Genomic DNA, 18,258 nt, shown 5'->3' with positions numbered 1-18,258 from the left:
AAACAAAAATTACAAAAAATTAATCCAAAATATCAGGATATTAAAAAATAAATAAAATATTTACACTTCTTTGTGTGTGAGATAGAGAGAGAGTTATAAGACTTAATGTATATATTTGGTTAGCGTGTAGATGGTGCAGTACGCCAGGGCGCTGACCAACGAGTCTATTATCGATGTTGAAGGTCTTGTTTCGCTCCCTTCTGAACCAATCAAAGGCGCCACAAAGCAGGTTACTTAGCTTCTGAGATTTGATTTTGGATAGAAATGAACGGAAACAATAGCATTGTATTTTGTATGGTTTTACACTAGCTTTTCTCTTTCCGGAAGTTAGAGTTTGAAATCTTAACAACTACTATGTTGAATTTGGTTGCATAGTGGTTTTGGGTTTAAAAATATTTGTAAGGTTTATAATTATAAGGTTTATAGAATGTAATATTTGAAATCTCCTTAACTTGTATATTTGTAATTCATTTTTTTTTCAAGTAATTGAACATTTTGCTGAGAATCTATAGCTTATGTGGTTTGTTCTGATAGGTGGAAATTCAAGTGAGGAAGTTGCACTGTGTTAGCAAGGCCTGTTCTCTACCAATTACTCTACAAGATGCTGCTCGAAGTGAAGCTGAAATTGAGAAGGCACTTCAGGTATATTGATTGGAGGTGTCTGGGTCTTTGTCAACCTGTTTGACTCCTTCTTTGTTAGGGTGATTTGTTTGCAGGAGCTTATCTTTTACTTCATTTCTTTTCATCCATTGGTTAACTAGTTCTCTTAATGAATGCAGATTGGGGAACCATTTACTCGTGTAATCTGGATACACGTATTATTACCAAGTATAATTTTTATTTTTATGTTCGGTTTATAAAAATAAAATCTATAAAATATTAATAATGTGCCTAGAAATATTTTAGTTTTTTTGTTCATATTTAATATATTTAGAAATTATGAATACTTTGTCCAAAATGTCTTATAATTTTCAATTAGAATATTAATGATTAAATTTAATAAATAAATATAATAAAATATAAATATAATAAAATAAAATATTTTTAATTAAATTTTTTAGACACTAATTTTTTAAATAAATATAAATATAATAAAATATTATTTTTTATTTTATTTTTAAATTTATTAAAATATCCTTAATATTAAATATGTTTAATTAAAATTATTATTGATTTTAATTTTTTTAAATTTACTAAAATATTCTTAATATTAAATATATTTAATATGTCAAAATTATCCTTACTCATTTAAAATAAAAAGTTCATGACTAAACTTAATAAATACATAAAAAAATTTACATATAAATATATTTCAAGATAAATTCAATATAATCATTAGATAAAAATATTTATTTTTATTTTCAAAAATATCCCTAATATTGATTTTTTTAATTTTTTTAAAAAGTTAAATATAAAACTAATCGAATATTATTATTTTTCTTTTAAATTTACAAAATATACCTCTAATAATAAATTTACTAAAACATTATCACAATTAAAATATTCCTAATAACAAATATCTTTAATTAAAATTAATATTATCACAATTAAATTTACTAAAATACCCCTAATAACAAATATATTTAATTAAAATTATTATCGATTCTAATTTTTTTTTAATTTACTAAAATACCCCTAATAACAAATATCTTAATTAAAATTAATATTATCACAATTAAATTTACTAAAATATCCCTAATAACAAATATTATCACTAAAATTAGCACAAATATTTATCTAAATTTAAAAAAATCACGTAATCCATAATTTGTCTCATAATTCATAATTGAACTTGTACAAAACAAATCTCTACCTTTCTAAACACATATGTATTAAAAACAATATCAAATCAAAATATACATAACAAAAATCAAGCTTTCCTTCATTTCATTCCTTTCAAAAGTTATACTGTATAACAATATCAAATTTCACTGTGGCATTCTTTCTTCCTGAAAACACAACATCCCAAGCCAATTCCAAACACCATTCCACATGCATATCCTATTGCCTCTGGTTTCCAACCAAATCCAAATTTGTTCTCAGCCTCGGAAGATGAATATTGTTGCAAAGGGACATTGTTGTTGCATTGAATTGACCATGGCAATCCACATAGCCCTATGTTTCACTCATAAGAATCGTTTGAAAAGGTATCAAACTGTTTTCCTGAGGTATTGATCCCTCAAGATGATTGTTGGAAAGATTCAAGGATGCAAGAAAGTTTAGATTGGTCAACTCAGTAGGAATTTCTCCATCAAGCATATTTGAAGAGAGGTCCAGTGATTCGAGGTTTGTCAAATTTCCCAGAGAGCGGGGAATAGGACCAATGAAGTTGTTATGTGAAAGGTTGAGTCCTATGAGTGCACCATGTTCTCCAAACTCATCTGGAATCTCTCCTTCAAATCTGTTACTTGATAAATCAATACTTACAAGAACGTTCGGAATTTTCTCAAAATTGGTTCTAAGCCCTTTCATTGTTGCAGTCACAGAATCATCATATTCTAGGACAATGTTGGATATATAAAAGGCAGCACTTCACATGTAATAGAAATTACTTTGCACTTCTGCTAGAACAACAATCTTCATAGCTTGGTAACTTTTTATGTAGGCTTCTGGTATCAGGCCACTAAAGTTATTGGATGAGATGTCAAGAATGAGTAAACTGGGAAACACATCTTTGGTTTTGAAGTTGACTATCGGCCCATAAAACTTGTTAGATCGTGTTCGGTAAGTCGGTACCGGACGGCTCGGATGAGTATCCTGGTTGGAGTTGGGGACCTCATCTGGTCGTGGACTGCCAGTCAGGTGTAGGCGGTGTCCCGAGCACTTCGTGTAGACAAGAGGGGGGTGTCATCTGCAAGGACACTCCGACGCTCTAGTCAGTAAGTGTGCAGGCGAAAAGGGGGTAGGTTGATGTGTGACGTACCTTGGGGGAAGGGTAAAACCTTCCCCTTATATACAATGTCAGAGGTGGGCCCTACGAGGACATGCCCACTTCCTTCGAGGCATTCTCTACACAGCAGTAGATGAGCTGTCAGAGACGCGTGTCCGGGTCGTCTGCGAGGCCCCCTGCCCGACCATTTGGGTCGGGTGGTGTTTGGGTCGAGCCAACCCGTAGAGGGTTTGGGCCAGGCTGTAACAGTGCCCCCACACGCCAGCAATAGTCGTGAAGGCTATCAATGGCGTGTTATTTCTCATGCCACGCGTCGTCGTCAGGTCGGCCACCCGTGGGGAGGACGTGCCCCCTGCGCGCGTGTCTCTTGGTTGCTGAGGCAACTGTTCGTCGCTTCGTTCTTTGCGCTGAGTATTAAATGCTCATAATGGGTTGCGAAACCCTGCGTGCAAAGACCATTTTTCCCTTGGTCCTTTCGCGCTTTGTGTAGCAGTTTTTAAACAGTTTCTCCTTTCTCTCTCTCCCATTCTAGCTGCTTTCACTTTCTTCTCTCCCTGATATCCAAAACTTCGTTCGAGCCTTCTGGTGCCTCTCCCTTTCTTCCTAAGCTCCTGCAATTATATCAGGTAACTCTTGATCCCTGCTTTGTTGTACTTTGTTGTTGTTTGTTTGTTGCTTGCATTTGCTCTGCGCTTTTGTTGTTGCCATTCTTTTATTTTCATTGGTAGATGGTGTTCTAGTGTCCAATAGATGCGTTAGGGGAGGGGTACCATTCCAGGGTAAGCTTTAGGTAGTTTGCATGATAGATATCTGTAGCCATGCTTGATCTTAACTGCTAAATAGGGTGGACGTAGTTTCTGGATCTTTCCCGGGCTCCCGACCTCATAGACTAACAGAGTGGTACCCCCACTGTAGGTATGCCTCACGTCGTTTTCCGGGCTTCTCCTTCCGCCGCAAACTACGACCCCTACGCCTGGGTTACCTCCGATGTGATGGATTCACCAAATCAAATGGAAGTGGACGAGCTGACGAAATTTCGTCAAGCCGAGTATCTCTGTGGCGGGACGGACGAAGAGGCCAACTATGACGTCTTCGTTCCTGCCCCTCACGAGCGGTTGTATGAGATCAACTTCCACTCCCCCCGGATTTCCGACTTGTGTTGGTTTTATAAAGCCATGTTCACCCAGGTGGGCGTTCGCATACCATTTTCCGACTTCCAGATGTCGCTTCTTAATCGGATATCCGTGTCACCGTCGCAGCTTCATCTGAACAGTTGGGCTTCTATCCGTTGTTTCGAGATGGTTTGTGAATATCTCGAGCTGTCGGTGTCGGTGGATGTCTTTCTCTTTTTCTTCAATCTCACTAACCCTTCCAAGGAGGGAAAAGTGAGGAAAGGGTTCCTGTCTTTCCGATCTGCCCAAGGTCGGAGGATATTTGGCTTGTTTGAGGACTCCTATCACGGGTTCAAAGACAAGTATTTCAAGGCTCGTCCCGTCAAAGGTCGTCATCCTTTTTGGTTGTCGTTAGAGGGAGAACGCCTCATCCCGACGTACTGGAGCTTCGGGGCGGGGTCTAACACTTTCATCAGGGTGACCTACAAGGGGATGTCCCCTGAGAATAAGAGGATTGCCGACGTGTTGTTCGCGATTTTCGGGAAAAACCACGTGAATTCCCACCTCCTCATGGGTGACTGGTGCACGAAGTTGTGATCATCAATGGCGCCATCAACATGGTACGCTCAATTGTAATCTTAACTCTTTATCACAACTCCACACAACTAACCAGCAAGTGCACTGGGTCATCCAAGTAATAAACCTTACGCGAGTAAGGGTCGATCCCACGGAGATTGTTGGTATGAAGCAAGCTATGGTCATCTTGTAAATCTCAGTCAGGCGAATTCAAATGGTTATGGAGGATTGATAATTAAAAGATAAATAAAACATAAAATAAAGATAGAGATACTTATGTAATTCATTGGTGAGAATTTCAGATAAGCGTATGGAGATGCTTTGTCCCTTTCGTCTCTCTGCTTTCCTACTGTCTTCATCCAATCCTTCTTACTCCTTTCCATGGCAAGCTGTATGTTGGGCATCACCGTTGTCAATGGCTACAGTCCCGTCCTCTCAGTGAAAATGTTCAACGCACTCTGTCACAGCACGGCTAATCATCTGTCGGTTCTCGATCATGTCAGAATAGAATCCAGTGATTCTTTTGCGTCTGTCACTAACGCCCCACAATCACGAGTTTGAAGCTCGTCACAGTCATTCAATCCTTGAATCCTATTCAGAATACCACAGACAAGGTTTAGACCTTCCGGATTCTCAAGAATGCCGCCATCAATTCTAGCTTATACCACGAAGATTCTAATTAAGGAATCCAAGAGATAAAAACTCAATCGAAGGTAGAACGGAGGTGGTTGTCAGGCACACATTCATAGGTGAGAATGATGATGAGTGTCACGGATCATCACATTCATCAAGTTGAGGAACAAGTGATATCTTAGAACAAGAACAAGCTAAATTGAATAGAAGAACAATAGTAATTGCATTGATACTCGAGGTACAGCAGAGCTCCACACCTTAATCTATGGTGTGTAGAAACTCCACCGTTGAAAATAAATAAGTGATAATGGTGTTCATTGGCTTCGGCCCCAGAGAGGGAACCAGAAGCACCAAGACGAAAATACAATAGCAAAAGGTCCTATTTATAGAGAACTAGTAGCTTAGGGTTTACAGAAATGAGTAAATGACATAAATATCCACTTCTGGGCCCACTTGGTGTGTGCTTGGACTGAGCATTGAAGCATTTTTGTGTAGAGACTTCTCTTGGAGTTAAACGCCAGCTTTTGTGCCAGTTTGGGCGTTTAACTCCCACTTTGGTGCCAGTTCCGGTGTTTAACGCTGGAAATTCTGATTCTAACTTTGAACGCCGGTTTGGGCCATCAAATCTTGGGCAAAGTATGGACTATTATATATTGTTGAAAATCTCCGAATGTCTACTTTCTAACGCAATTGAGAGCGTGCCAATTGGGCTTATGTAGCTCCAGAAAATCCACTTCGAGTGCAGGGAGGTCAGAATCCAACAGCATCTGCAGTCATTTTCAGCCTCTGAATCAGATTTTTGCTCAGGTTCCTCAATTTCAGCCAGAAAATACCTGAAATCACAGAAAAATACACAAACTCATAGTAAAGTCCAGAAAAGTGAATTTTAATTAAAAACTTATAAAAATATAATAAAAACTAACTAAAACATACTAAAAACATACTAAAAACAATGCCAAAAAGCGTATAAATTATCCGCTCATCACAACACCAAAATTAAATTGTTGCTTGTCTCCAAGCAACTGAAAATCAAATAGGATAAAAAGAAAAGAATATACTATGAATTCCAAACTATCAATGAAACTTAGCTCCAATTAGATGAGCGGGACTAGTAGCTTTTTACCTCCGAACAGTTTTGGCATCTCGCTTTATCCTTTGAAGTTCAGAATGATTGGCTTCTATAGAAACTCAGAATCTGGATAGTGTTATTGATTCTCCTAGTTAAGTATGATGATTCTTGAACACAGCTACTTTATGAGTCTTGGCCGTGGCCCAAAGTACTCTGTTTTCCAGTATTACCACCGGATACATCCATGCCACAGACACATAACTGGGTGAACCTTTTCAGATTGTGACTTAGCTTTGCTAGAGTCCCCAATTAGAGGTGTCCAGGGTTCTTAAGCACACTCTTTTTGCTTTGGATCATGACTTTAACCGCTCAGTCTCAGGTTTTCACTTGACACCTTCACGCCACAAGCACATGGTTAGGGACAGCTTGGTTTAGCCGCTTAGGCCAGGATTTTATTCCTGTAGGCCCTCCTATCCACTGATGCTCAAAGCCTTGGATCCTTTTTATTACCCTTGCCTTTTGGTTTAAAGGGCTATTGGCTTTTTCTGCTTGCTCTTTTTTTTTATTTCACTGCTTTTTCTTGCTTAAAGAATCATTTTTATGATTTTTCAGATCCTTAGTAACATGTCTCCTTTTCCATCATTCTTTCAAGAGCCAACAATTTTAACATTCATGAACAACAAATTCAAAAGACATATGCACTGTTCAAGCATACATTCAGAAAATAAAAGTATTGCCACCACATCAAACTAATTAAACCGGTTTCAAAGATGAATTCGAAATCCTGTACTTCTTGTTCTTTTGTGATTAAAACATTTTTCATTTAAGAGAGGTGATGGATTCATAGGACATTCATAGCTTTAAGGCATAGACACTAAGACACTAATGATCATAAGACACAAACATAAATAAAACATAAAGCATAATTTTCAAAAAACAGAAAAATAAAGAACAAGGAGATTAAAGAACGGGTCCACCTTAGTGATGGCGGCTTGTTCTTCCTCTTGAAGATCTTATGGAGTGCTTGAGCTCCTCAATGTATCTTCCTTGCCTTTGTTGCTCCTCTCTCATGGTTCTTTGGTCTTCTCTAATTTCATGGAGGAGGATGGAATGTTCTTGGTGCTCCACCCTTAGTTGTCCCATGTTGGAACTTAATTCTCCTAGGGAGGTGTTGATTTGCTCCCAATAGTTTTGTGGAGGAAAATGCATCCCTTGAGGCATCTCAGGGATTTCTTGATAAGGAATTTCCTCATGTTCATGAGTGGGATCTCTTGTTTGCTCCATCCTTTTCTTAGTGATGGGCTTGTCCTCATCAATAAGGATGTCTCCCTCTATGCTAATTCCGACTGAATTACAGAGGTGACAAATGAGATGAGGGAAGGCTAACCTTGCCAAGGTAGAGGACTTGTCCGCCACCTTATAGAGTTCTTGGGATATAACCTCATGAACTTCTACTTCCTCTCCAATCATGATACTATGAATCATGATGGCCCGGTCTATAGTAGCTTCAGACCGGTTGCTAGTGGGAATAATTGAGCGTTGGATAAACTCCAACCATCCCCTAGCCACGGGCTTGAGGTCATGCCTCCTTAGTTGAACCGGCTTCCCTCTTGAATCTCTCTTCCATTGAGCGCTCTCTTCACAAATGTTTATGAGGACTTGGTCCAACCTTTGATCAAAGTTGACCCTTTTTGAGTTTGAAAGGGACCTCGGGGATCACCTTCTTCTTGGCCACAACTTCATAGAAGTGGTCTTGATGCACCCTTGAGAAGAATCTCTCCATCTCCCATGACTCGGAGGTGGAAGCTTTTGCCTTCCCTTTCCTCTTTCTAGAGATTTCTCCGGCCTTAGGTGCCATAAATGGTTATGGAAAAACAAAAAATAACGCTTTTACCACACCAAACTTAAAAGGTTTGCTCGTCCTCGAGCAAAAAAAGAAAGAAAAGAGTAGAAGAAGAAGAAAATGGAGGAGATGGAGGAGGCTTTATATAGGAGTGGAGAGGGGGTGTAGGGTTCGGCCATTATGGGTGGGTTTGGGAGGGAAAGTGGTTTGAATTTGGATGGTGGGGTAGGTGGGGTTTTATGAAGGATGGATGTGAGTGGTGAAGAGAATGGTGGGATTTGATAGGTGAGGGGTTTTTTGGGGAAGAGGTATTGAGGTGATTGGTGAATGAGTGAAGAAGAGAGAGTGGTGGGGTAGGTGGGGATCCTGTGGGGTCCACAGATCCTGAGGTGTCAAGGATAGCTCATCCCTGCACCAAGTGGCGTGCAAAACGCCCTTTCTGCCAATTCTGGCGTTAAACGCCGGGCTGCTGCCCCTTTCTGGCGTTTAACGCCAGCTCCTTGCCCATTACTGGTGTTAAACGCCAATCTGGTGCCCCTTTCTGGCGTTAAACGCCCAGAATGGTGCCATACTGGGCGTTAAACGCCCATTTGCTGCCCTTACTGGCGTTTAAACGCCAGCATGCTTTTCCTCCAGGGTGTGCTATTTTTTTCTCTGTCTTTCATTCTGTTTTTGCTTTTTCAGTGGTTTTTGTGACTTCACATGATCATCAACCTACAGAAAACATAAGATAACAATGGAAAATAAATAAATATAACATTAGGTTGCCTCCCAACAAGCGCTTCTTTAATGTCAATAGCTTGACAGTGGGCTCTCATGGAGCCTCACAGATGTTCAGAGCAATGTTGGAACCTCCCAACACCAAACTTAGAGTTTGAATGTGGGGGTTCAACACCAAACTTAGAATTTGGTTGTGGCATCCCAACACCAAACTTAGAGTTTGACTGTGGGGGCTCTGTTTGACTCTGTTTTGAGAGAAGCTTTTCATGCTTTCTCTCCATGGTTACAGAGGGATATCCTTGAGCTTTACACACAAGGGAGTTTTCATTCACTTGAATGATCAGTTCTCCTCTGTCAACATCAATCACATCCTTTGCTGTGGCTAGAAAGGGTCTGCCAAGGATGATGGATTCATCCATGCACTTCCCAGTCTCTAGGACTATGAAATCAGCAGGGATGTAGTGGTCTTCAACCTTTACCAAGACATCCTCTACAAGTCCATAAGCCTGTTTCCTTGAATTGTCCGCCATCTCTAGTGAGATTCTTGCAGCTTGTACCTCAAAGATCCCTAGCTTCTCCATTACAGAGAGAGGCATGAGGTTTACACTTGACCCTAGGTCACACAAAGCCTTCTCAAAGGTCATGGTGCCTATGGTACAAGGTATTGAGAACTTTCCAGGGTTCTGTCTCTTTTAAGGTAATCTCTGCCTAGTCAAGTCATCCAGTTCTTTGGTGAGCAAAGGGGGTTCATCTTCCCAAGTCTCATTACCAAATAACTTGTCATTCAGCTTCATGATTGCTCCAAGGTACTTAGAAACTTGCTCTTCAGTGACATCTTCATCCTCTTCAGAGGAAGAATACTCATCAGAGCTCATGAATGGCAGAAGTAAATCTATTGGAATCTCTATGGTCTCAGTGTGAGCCTCAGATTCCCATGGTTCCTCATTGGGGAACTCATTGGAGGTCAATGAACATCCATTGAGGTCTTCCTCAGTGGCGATCACTGCCTCTTCCTCCTCTCCAAATTTGGCCATGTTGATGGCTTTGCACTCTCCTTTTGGATTTTCTTCTGTATTGCTTGGAAGAGTACTAGGAGGAAGTTCAGTAATTTTCTTGCTCAGCTGACCCACTTGTGCCTCCAAGTTTCTAATGAAGGACCTTGTTTCAGTCATAAAACTTTGAGTGGTTTTGATTAGATCAGAGACCATGGTTGCTAAGTCAGAGTGGCTCTGCTTAGAGTTCTCTGTCTGCTGCTGAGAAGATGATGGAAAAGGCTTGCCATTGCTAAACCTGTTTCTTCCACCATTATTGTTATTGAAGCCTTGTTGAGGCCTCTATTGGTCCTTCCATGAGAGATTTGGATGATTTCTCCATGAAGGATTGTAGGTGTTTCCATAGGGTTCTCCCATGTAATTCACCTCTTCGATTGAAGGATTCTCAGGATCATAGGCTTCTTCTTCAGATGAAGCATCCTTAGTACTTCCTGGTGCAGCTTGCATTCCAGACAGACTTTGAGAAATCATATTGACTTGCTGAGTCAATATTTTATTCTGAGCCAGTATGGCATTCAGAGTATCATTTTCAAGAACTCCTTTCTTCTGATTTGTCCCATTATTCACAGGATTCCTTTCAGAAGTGTACATGAATTGGTTATTTGCAACCATTTTAATGAGTTCCTGAGCTTCTGCAGGCGTCTTCTTCAGATGAAGAGATCCTCCAGCAGAGCTGTCCAATGACATCTTGGACAGTTCAGACAGACCATCATAGAAGATACCTATAATGCTCCATTCAGAAAGCATGTCAGAAGGACACTTTCTGATCAATTGTTTGTATCTTTTCCAAACTTCATAGAGGGATTCACCTTCCTGCTGTTTGAAGGTTTGGACTTCCACTCTAAGCTTACTCAATTTTTGAGGTGGAAAGAACTTTGCCAAGAAGGCATTGACTAGCTTTTCCCAAGAGTTCAGGCTTTCCTTAGGTTGTGAATCCAACCATAGCATAAGTCTATAGACCTCAGGGTCAACCCCATTGGTCTTGACAGTGTCACATATTTGTAAGAATTCAGCTAAAAACTGATGAGGATCTTCCAATGGAAGTCCATGAAACTTGTAATTCTGTTGCATCAGAGAAACTAATTGAGGCTTAAGCTCAAAGTTGTTTGCTCCAATGGCAGGGATAGAGATGCTTCTCCCATAGAAGTCGGGAGTAGGTGCAGTAAAGTCACCCAGCACCTTCCTTGCATTGTTGTTGTTTTCGGCTGCCATGTCTTCTTCTAGCTTGAAGATTTCTGTTAGGTCCTCTACAGAGAGTTGTGCTTTTGCTTCTCTTATCTTTCTCTTCAAGGTCCTTTCAGGTTCAGGGTCAGCCTCAACAAGAATGCTTTTGTCTTTGCTTCTGCTCATATGAAAGAGAAGAGAACAAGAAAGTATGGAATCCTCTATGTCACAGTATAGAGATTCCTTAAGGTGTCAGAGGAAAAGAAGAATAGAAGGAGGAGGTAGAAGAAGAAGAATTTGAACTTATCAAGGGAGATAGAATTCGAATTGTTGATAATGGAGGAGTGTTAGTCCTTAAATAGAAGGATGTGAGAAGAGGGGAAAAATTTTCGAAAATAAATTAAAAAGATTTTGAAATAATTTTGAAAAATTGAAGAATGATTTTCGAAAATTAAAGTTGAAAGAAATAAAGTGATTTTTTGAAAAAGATTTTGAAATTAGAAATCAAAGAGATATGATTGAAAACTATTTTGAAAAAGATGTGATTAAGAAGATATAATTGAAAAGTTATGGTTTTAAAAAGATATGATTGAAAAATAATTTAAAAAGAATTGATTTTTAAAATTAATGACTTGGCTAACAAGAAAAGATATGATTCAAACATTAAACCTTTCTCAACAGAAAAGGCAACAAACTTGAGATGTTGAATCAAATCATTAATTGTTAGCAAGTATTTTTGAAAATGGAAAGGAATTGATTTTGAAAATGTATGATTGAAAAGATATAATTTGAAAAAGATTTGATTTTGAAAAATTATGAAAACTTGAAAAAAAAAGTGCATTAAAAACAAAATCTTCCCTCTTGTGTCATCCTGGCGTTAAACGCCCAGAATGGTATCCATTCTGGCGTTTAACGCCCAAAACTCTACCTTTTTGGGCGTTAAACGCCCAGCCAGGTACCCTGGCTGGCGTTTAAACGCCAGTTTTCCTTCCTCACTGGGCGTTTTGAACGCCCAGCTTTTTTTGTGTAATTCCTCTGCTGTATGTTCTGAATCTTCAATTCTCTGTATTATTGACTTGAAAAGACACACTAAATTTTTTTTTTATTTTTAATGAGGAGGAATAATCAAAATGCAACTAAGATCAAATAAACAATGCATGCAAGACACCAAACTTAGAAGTTTGTATATTATTGACACTAACAGATTGAGAATACATATGAGAAACAACAAAACACACAAAACAAGAGAATTTAAAGATCAGAGCAAGAAAATCATCAAGAACATCTTGAAGATCAATGAAGAACATAATGCATGTAATTTTCGAAAATAAAGGCATGCAATTGACACCAAACTTAAAATTAGACACTAGACTCAAACAAGAAACATGAAATATTTTTGGTTTTATGATTTTATAATTTTTTTTGGGCTTTTTCGAAAATTGAGTGAAAAAGAAAAATAAGGGTTCAAAATTCTTAATGAGAATTCCAGGAATCATTGCAATGCTAGTCTAAGACTCCGGTCCAGGAATTAGACATGGTTTCACAGCCACCCAGACTTCAACAAATCATCATGAAACTCTAGAATTCATTCTTAAAAACTCTGAAGAACAAATAATAATTTTTTTTTTGAATTTTTCAAAAATAAAAAGTAAAAAGCTTAAACATAAAATAAAATTACCTAATCTGAGCAACAAGATGAACCGTCAGTTGTCCAAACTCGAACAATCCCCAGCAACGGCGCCAAAAACTTGGTGGGCGAAGTTGTGATCATCAATGGCGCCATCAACATGGTACGCTCAATTGTAATCTTAACTCTTTATCACAACTCCGCACAACTAACCAGCAAGTGCACTGGGTCGTCCAAGTAATAAACCTTACGCGAGTAAGGGTCGATCCCACGGAGATTGTTGGTATGAAGCAAGCTATGGTCATCTTGTAAATCTCAGTCAAGCGAATTCAAATGGTTATGGAGGATTGATAATTAAAAGATAAATAAAACATAAAATAAAGATAGAGATACTTATGTAATTCATTGGTGAGAATTTCAGATAAGCGTATGGAGATGCTTTGTCCCTTCCGTCTCTCTGCTTTCCTACTGTCTTCATCCAATCCTTCTTACTCCTTTCCATGGCAAGCTGTATGTTGGGCATCACCGTTGTCAATGGCTACAGTCCCGTCCTCTCAGTGAAAATGTTCAACGTACTCTGTCACAGCACGGCTAATCATCTGTCGGTTCTCGATCATGTCGGAATAGAATCCAGTGATTCTTTTGCGTCTGTCACTAACGCCCCACAATCACGAGTTTGAAGCTCGTCACAGTCATTCAATCCTTGAATCCTACTCAGAATACCACAGACAAGGTTTAGACCTTTCGGATTCTCAAGAATGCCGCCATCAATTCTAGCTTATACCACGAAGATTCTGATTAAGGAATCCAAGAGATAAACACTCAATCGAAGGTAGAACGGAGGTGGTTGTCAGGCACACGTTCATAGGTGAGAATGATGATGAGTGTCACGGATCATCACATTCATCAAGTTGAGGAACAAGTGATATCTTAGAACAAGAACAAGCTGAATTGAATAGAAGAACAATAGTAATTGCATTGATACTCGAGGTACAGCAGAGCTCCACACCTTAATCTATGGTGTGTAGAAACTCCACCGTTGAAAATATATAAGTGATAATGGTGTTCATTATCAGAAACTCCACTTCGGCCCCAGAGAGGGAACCAGAAGAACCAAGACGAAAAGACAATAGCAAAAGGTCCTATTTATAGAGAACTAGTAGCTTAGGGTTTACAGAAATGAGTAAATGACGTAAATATCCACTTCTGGACCCACTTGATGTGTGCTTGGGCTGAGCATTGAAGCATTTTTGTGTAGAGACTTCTCTTGGAGTTAAACGCCAGCTTTTGTGCTAGTTTGGGCGTTTAACTCCCACTTTGGTGCCAGTTCCGGCGTTTAACGCTGGGAATTCTAATGCTGACTTTGAACGCCAGTTTGGGCCATCAAATATTGGGAAAAGTATGGACTATTATATATTTCTGGAAAGCCCCGGATGTCTACTTTCCAATGCAATTAAGAGCGTGCCAATTGGGCTTCTGTAGCTCCAGAAAATCCATTTCGAGTGCAGGGAGGTCAGAATCCAACAGCATCTGCAATCCTTTTCAGCCTCTGAATTAGATTTTTGCTCAGGTCCCTCAATTTCAGCCAAAAAATACCTGAAATCATAGAAAAACACACAAAATCATAGTAAAGTCCAGAAAAGTGAATTTTAATTAAAAACTTATAAAAATATAATAAAAACTAACTAAAACATACTAAAAACATACTAAAAATAACGCCAAAAAGCGTATAAATTATCCGCTCATCAGTGACCGGGAGGTCGCTCGGAGTTATATTTGTGAGCTGTTTTGCCTTTTGCTTTTGTGTTGGTTATCGTTTACTTTGCATTTTTTGACTTCACGACTGACGCATTTGTTTCTTTGTTGCAGTGGAGATGTCTGCTTCAGTGACAGGGCTCGAGGGTTTGGTCAAGACCTTTTTGGAGGACAGCGACGAGGAGAAGACGGATGAGAGGGTTGACGGGAAGTCGGAAGGTCCTAGTGAGGAGAAGAAGAAAGATTTGGTTGTGCCCTCTCCCAAAGACGCTGCAATGTCCGAAAAGAATTCGGCCGGGGTGCAGGCTTCTCCTATTCTGGAGGAGGCGGTCGGTGTCGGGCAATCGTCCTCGACCCAGCGGGAGCATGACGATTTTCAGCTTGTTCGTACTCCCAAGAGGCAGAGGGCCTCTTCCAGCCCGGAAGGGACTCTCACCGTCATGGAGAGGAACTTTGATGCCAGCGCCTTCATTGATAGTCAGCTGATTCCTGGTACAAAGGACTACTTTCTCGGTACCGAGCTCACGAGCCAAGCGAGGTGGATGTACTGCACCCTTCTTCGCGGGGCGGTGATAGCCTGGAAGGCCGAGTTCGAGTTGTCGGGCATGCAGGCATTGTGGAGGAAACTTGATACTGCTGCTAAGGCAAATAACGAGTTCAAGGTCCAGGTTGAAAAGCTTCAAGAACAACTGTCCGCGGTGGAGAAGGGGCGCAAGGATGCCGAGGAGAAGGCCGCGTCCTTTGAGGAAAAAATGAAGGTCTCCGATGCCTCCGTCACCCGTTTAACCGAGCGCGAGATGACTCTGGAGAGTCAGCTCAGCGCCGCGCAAGGTCGGGTGGTCGCTGCGGAGAAGGAGCGTGACCAGGCCGTTTCCTCGGCCAAAGCTGCCCAGGCCAAAGTTGAAGATCTCAAGAGGAAGCATAAGGCAACCAAAGAACAAGGGAAGAATGCGATCTTCATGACTGAGGAGGCTCTTAAGGCTCAGGTGAAGATTGTGGCTCCCGACTTCGATACGTCCGCGATTGGGTCTTTAAGACGATTAAGGATGGCAAGATCGTTGATCTTCCGAAGAAATGAGTTCTTGTGCCTTCTATCTGTCTGGACTTTGTGATTTTGTTGTGAACATTTGTAAAAACTTTTTATTTCTTACAGGCCGCCTAATCGGCTAGTTTTGCTGCCCTCGTCTTGCTTCGTTTATTGGCATTTTTTGCTTTTTGTTACCGTTTTTCTGGTGTGGACTTATTGCTTGTGTCTGTTTTGCCGTTTACATTGGTAACGGTTGGGACCGTCTTGGTCATATTATCATGGCCGTTATTTATGGCTATGATCCGACTAGCTCCCGGGGTGATCAGTCCCGGGTTGCCGTTGTAGAACGCGATTGTGTGGGTTACGCGTTAGGGAACAGCAGATGAAAAATTTAGACACGTAAAAATTGATCGTTAGCTAGACAAGTCCATGAACATGGTAGGCATTTACTAAAAGTAAACTACTGGAGATTAACATTTGATAAAGTAAACGTTTATCTAGCTCGCCAGGCCGCTTGGCCGATGTGCCCAAGCTACGAATAGAACCTCCTCAGGTTACCTGCATTCCATGTTCTCGGGATTTCTTTGCCGTCGAGTCTTTCGAGCTTGTAGGCGCCTTTGCCAAGAACTTCTTTGATTCTGTACGGGCCTTCCCAATTTGTTGCCAGCTTCCCTTCACCTGGTGTCAGTGGTCCTATGTCGTTGCGTCGCAAGATGAGGTCATTCTCTTCAAACTCCCTTCTGAGCACTTTGGCGTTGTAGCGCAGCGCCATTCTCTGTTTTAGTGCTGCTTCTGACAAGTGAGCCATTTTCCTAGCCTCGTCCACTAGGTCCTTCTCGACTGCTTCTTCCACACCTTTCAGAAGTAACCGTGGGCTTGGCTCGCCGATCTCTACTGGTATCATCGCATCGACCCCGTATGTCAGGCGGAAGGGAGTTTCGCCTGTGGAGCTTTTCTCGATTGTGCGGTAGGACCACAGAACGGAGGCAAGTTCGTCGGCCCATGCCCCCTTTTTGCTATCTAGCCATTTCTTGAGTCCTAGTAAGATGATTTTGTTTGCGGACTCTACCTGCCCATTCATCTGGGAGTGCTCTATCGAGGAGAACTTCTGCTTCACGCCCAGGCCGGTGAGGAATTCTGTGAAATTCTTGTCAGTGAACTGCATCTCATTGTCTCAGATAACGACTTCCGGGATGCCGAACCGTGTTATCACCTGCCTCCACATGAACTTTCTATAGTTGGCTGACGATATGCTGGCCAGTGGTTCGGCCTCAATCCATTTTGTGTAGTAGTCAATGGCAACTATGAGGTATTTGACTTGCCCGGGGCCAACCGGGAAGGGTCCCAGTAGGTCGACCCCCCATTTTGCGAAAGGACGGGAGGCCGTCAGTAGATTCAGCTCGGAAGCTGGCGTTCTGTGGAAGTTGGCGTTCTCTTGACACTTGACACATTTTCTCACGAATTCCCTGGAGTCTTTCATCATTGATGGCCAGTAATACCCGGCTCGTATGAGCTTCCTTGCTAGGGCTTTTCCCCCGATGTGGTGGCCGCAACATCCCTCATGGACTTCTCTAAGTACGTAGTCCGTCTGATCGGGATGCAGGCACTTCAATAGGGGTTGGCTGAGTCCTTTTCTGAACAGTTGTCCTTGTATGGTCGCATATTTGGCTGCCTCCCTTCTCAATGTTTTGGCTGCTTTCTCGTCGTCTGGTAGTTTGCCATGTTCCAGGAAGTTTGTGATGGGGTCTAACCAGGAGGGGTTTAACTTTGCCAGCTGTAGGGCAACCATTGGTTCCTTTACCATGCCCTGGATGAGAGACCAGTTGTCCGCTCCCGGCTTTGTGCTCGCTAGCTTAGATAGGAGATCTGTCCATGTGTTCCTCTCCCTCGGAACGTGTTGGACCGTGATCTCCTGGAACTGCCTGGTCAATTCTCTAACTTTTTCCAAGTACTTTTGCAGCAGCGGGTCTCTGGCTTGATAGCTTTCGTTCACTTGTGAGGTGATGACCTGTGAGTCGCTGCACACTTCCAGCCTTGTTGCCCCGACTTCCCGGGCTAGGATTAGTCCACCCAAGAGGGCTTCGTATTCCGCTTGGTTGTTCGATACGGGGAATTCGAACTTGGTTGATTGCTCGTATATGACCCCAGCTGGGCTCTCTAGGATGACCCCGGCACCTCCGGACGTTTGGTTGGAGGCCCCGTCTACATGGAGCCTCCACCGTATGCCCGTTTCCTCGGGAGGATCACCCGTTACCTCTAATAGGAAGTCTGCCATCGCCTGTGCCTTGATTGCATGTCGGGGCTCGTATTGCAAGTCATATTGGGAGAGCTCGATGGCCCAAGTCATCATCCTGCCTGCCAAATCGGGCTTTGGAGTACTTGGTGACTCGCTTGGTCCATTCTCACGACAACACGGTGGTCCTGGAAGTACTGCCTCAGCCTTCGGGAGGAGGTTAGTAGTGCCAGTGCCAGTTTCTCCAGTTTGCTATACCTCAGCTCTGCTCCTTGTAGCGCCCTGCTTACAAAGTAGATTGGTTGCTGGGCCTTCCCTTCTTCTCGTACCAGCACTGCTGCAAGCGCCTCCTCCGTTACGGCTAGGTAGAGGTAGAGTGGTTCTCCGTCCTTAGGTTTCCCGAGCACCAGAGGTGTTGCTAGGATTTCCTTGAAGTGGTTGAACGCTTCCTCGCATGCAGGAGTCCATTCAAATGCTATCCCCTTTTTCATAAGATTGAAGAAGGGCAAGGCTTTTGCTGCCGATGCGCCGAGGAAATGGGATAACGCAGTCAACCT

At 41.6% G+C, this 18,258-nt stretch overlaps 1 protein-coding gene across 1 annotated transcript; it reads right to left on the bottom strand.

Moving 5' to 3' along the window:
- Positions 1-16,000: 16,000 nt before the first annotated feature.
- On the bottom strand, positions 16,001-17,815 carry LOC140178520 (uncharacterized). Its single transcript, XM_072215691.1, has 2 exons — positions 16,928-17,815; positions 16,001-16,627 (listed from the first exon to the last, which is right to left on the bottom strand). Exons 1-2 carry the CDS (start codon positions 17,813-17,815, stop codon positions 16,001-16,003), a joined length of 1,515 nt encoding a protein of 504 aa, XP_072071792.1.
- Positions 17,816-18,258: the final 443 nt, after the last annotated feature.

Source organism: Arachis hypogaea, chromosome 14 (assembly GCF_003086295.3).
Source record: "Arachis hypogaea cultivar Tifrunner chromosome 14, arahy.Tifrunner.gnm2.J5K5, whole genome shotgun sequence".
Taxonomy (NCBI): Eukaryota; Viridiplantae; Streptophyta; class Magnoliopsida; order Fabales; family Fabaceae; genus Arachis; species Arachis hypogaea.
The sequence above is the reverse complement of the archived record's forward strand: the minus strand, read 5'-3'. Positions and strand labels throughout refer to the sequence as shown.